This window comes from Etheostoma spectabile, chromosome 9 (genome assembly GCF_008692095.1).
Source record: "Etheostoma spectabile isolate EspeVRDwgs_2016 chromosome 9, UIUC_Espe_1.0, whole genome shotgun sequence".
Lineage (NCBI taxonomy): Eukaryota > Metazoa > Chordata > Actinopteri > Perciformes > Percidae > Etheostoma > Etheostoma spectabile.
This window is the reverse complement of record NC_045741.1, coordinates 6718499-6721792: the sequence shown is the minus strand read 5'-3', so window position 1 is coordinate 6721792 and position 3294 is coordinate 6718499. Positions and strand designations below refer to the sequence as shown.

The following is a 3294-nucleotide window of genomic DNA, read 5'->3' as shown; positions in this document are numbered from 1 at the left end:
TGCACGCACATTTAACAATCTGTAAACCAAGGTAAAAATGATTGTCTATCTTAAGATCTTCTATCTTCTCATTTAATCCATTAAATGACAACAAATGAGACAGTTTCTTAATTTTGGTATTCTGTTTGCCATACAGGGAACTGCAGACAGCAGTGCACAGGCACCTGAGAACACACTGAATGACGCTCTGTACTTGCCATGAACCAGATGCAGTGGAGGAGAGAGAGAAACCCAGTGCTTCCAGATCTCTGCAGTCTGGCCAGAGCATGCTGCTTTGTACTCGGGGTGACACACGTGCTGAATCTCCAGGATCCAGTATGAATTTGTCAACAGTAAAAAAATAAGTGCAGGATTTGATTTAAATCAAATTTTTCTATATTGCGTCTGTGCGTAATCTCCTTGGTGATGCTCCAGCTTTCTGTTTTCTTGCACAGTTCATTGTTGGAGATTTTATTAGACCAAAAATCTGGCATATTCCCAAGTTAAATTACTAGTTCCAAATTTAACTTGCAATGGGAAGCAATGCAGTCTAGAAAAGTAATGGCATAATTGAACGGAGTGGACAGAAAGGTTGCCAGTTTCACAACAATGAATATGATTTATTACGAGACACACATGCAAAGTCAGTGATGGGATAGTACAATTTGAGTTAAGACATTTTTTATTGTGCGTCACACTCGTCCCTCCCCCCCAGAACAATTACAATGACTCAAAACAACAAACCTGTCTGACATACTGCATTAGTAAAGGGTAAATAGAGAAGTAGAAAACAAATTCCCCATCAGAAACAAGTCTAAATTTAGGATGAAATACCTACTCATTGTTGGATTTGACATTGAAAAAGGGTGTGGAAAGGTGTGTTTAATTGATGTTCTTTTCAAATAACAAAAGGGATGAGCGTCTGAATGGTCTTCTTGTAATAAAAGATGGGAACACACCCAATTCCTGAGATCTTTACGCATGTGTTACGTGTCGTACATGTATTCCTCTGAACAGTATATAAAGCGTAGCCGTGCTGTGAAGGTGTAGTATCTCCATCAGGAAAACTCCTCTTCAGTACTTACCTGTTCATCATGATGAAGCTGATCCTTTCTCTGACTCTCATCTGGGCGCTCTCCAGCACGGGTAACTTTACATATTCTTACAATATTGTTACTGCTAGTACAATAGAGCCTGGTTATTAATTTTACCAGAACTGTATTTTACGATTTTAAATTGTACTGTTTATATTACCAGATAATTAAGTTAATTGATCAATACAAATTTAATGACCTCATAATTATAGATATGATAAAAACTTAATCCAAGCGGGTAAAATTACATGTTACTGTTCAGAAGTAACAGAAGCAGTCTGAAGAGGTAGGAAACAGATACAGACAGTTTAGAATAAGAAATATAACAAAATAGGAAAATGATATGAATTACATTCAATACATATACCATTGTGTACATTATATTTGCAATATACATACATGACAAGACTTTTCTGTACAAGTGTGCAAAAGTAAAGAGCCTTTTGGTGTATATTAGATATTTAACCCTCATGTTGTCCTCGGGTCTAATTGACCCGTTTTCCTATATCAATGTTCTTTTTAATTCCCCAAAATAACATGATTGATTCCACACAACGCTCTTTGCCAAGTACAAATCTCTACTTTCATAAATTTTGGAGCGTCTTATTCAATTTTATAGCATTTGGAGAAACAAATTGAAGTTGTTTTGAAATAGTATTGAGTAAAAGTTGACATATTCCAGTCTGTGATTATCATCAACATCCATTCCTTTGATTTTAGCCTAAATAATTCTTAATTTCTTTTTTTCTAACTCAAACATTAGGTATAATTTACTAAAAATTAGGTTTATTGACCATTAATAAGAATTGTATTTTCACTCAACCCAACCGTGTTGCCACTTGTGTTTCTATGGTGTCAATGTGTAGTATATATTTTCCTAATGTCTGTATTACATTTGTACACTGTATTTATCAACGGGATTTGAAGAGTTTTATCTGTTTTACTACTTTTTATATTTGTATTGTTGACTGTAATCTTCTTATTGTTGTTGTTTTTAGGGAGACAATTCTAAGATCTGTCCTGGGACAACCGATGAAAAACAGCCTTTTGGCTAATTCTGGTGCATTTACAGCAATGTTATTAATGTACATTGTCCCTGTCAAATAAATTAATAAAATAAAATAACAATGAATACATTCCAAAAATAATTGTAAACTAAAGTTAATAAGTTAGTGTTACGTAGTGTTAAACGTCCAAAAAAGTGACAAACATTGAGAAAAAGGTCAAGTGTGGAAAAAAGAGAGAAAAACGTAAAAAAAAAGTTAAAAACATTGATAAAAAGCGTCAACAAAAGTGTTGATTTTCAATCTTGACGGGAAGACAACACGAGGGTTAAAGCATTTATAAATATTACGACCTTGTGTCATTTAGAATCAGAAATTAAATTTAACATTTGAGATGTGATCACCGTTGACTGTTTTTCTCCCCATTGCAGCGAGAGCACTTCAGTGTCAAACTTGTACAACTCAGCAGTGTTCAACCACAGCACCAGTAACATGTCCCTCAGAGATGTCTTGTATAACAGCTTCCATTCAAGGTAGTCCTTTCTTTGTCATCTAGTACTTCTCATTTAAATATGTGGACTGTGATCTATGTGTGCTCTCCGTCAACATTAACAAACTGAACTTTTGATTCTTTAGCCATTTCATCTGGAACTCCAGTACAGCAAATCTACAAGGCGTGTGCATCGTCCTCCCTTTGTCCAGCCCCAGGCACGCAGACATTTTCAGTCAACTTGGGTGCTACGAGTGCAGTTGCATCTGCTCAGTGCTGCAACACAGACAACTGCAACGCAGCAACTCTGCCTTGTAAGTACAGAGGGACACGTTGCTCATTTACAGTGCTCATGTAATGCTCTTTGGCATTTTCCATTTCCTCTAAAGTGTTATGTATCTTTTTTGTGCATGTTATAGGTTTACAAAGTGAAAAAGCCCACAATGGGACTTACCATCTAAAAACAGAAAACACTGTTCACAAACTGCTCCAAACAGCTCTGTTGTAGTCCAGCCTTTACTTCAGAGACAAACGTGCGTCACTGTAACACGTTATATTGCTCGCCTAGCTGCTAGCGTGGCACGCCCTCATACTCTGCTTCTGACTGGCTAGTAGTCCTTACCTAGGTACTGTCACGGCACGCCCTCATACTCTGCTTCTGACTGGCTAGTAGTCCTTACCTAGGTACTGTCAGGGCCCTCATACTCTGCTTCTGACTGGCTAGTAG

General features: G+C 36.9%; 1 protein-coding gene across 1 annotated transcript; it reads left to right on the top strand.

The window, feature by feature from the left end:
- The first annotated feature begins 1002 nt into the window (after positions 1-1002).
- Positions 1003-2940, top strand: LOC116695253 (lymphocyte antigen 6H-like). The gene is made up of 3 exons (XM_032525397.1): positions 1003-1125; positions 2509-2610; positions 2714-2940. The coding sequence occupies exons 1-3, from the start codon at positions 1074-1076 to the stop codon at positions 2923-2925; spliced, it is 366 nt and encodes a 121-aa protein (XP_032381288.1). The 5' UTR covers positions 1003-1073; the 3' UTR covers positions 2926-2940.
- The last annotated feature ends 354 nt before the right edge of the window (positions 2941-3294 follow it).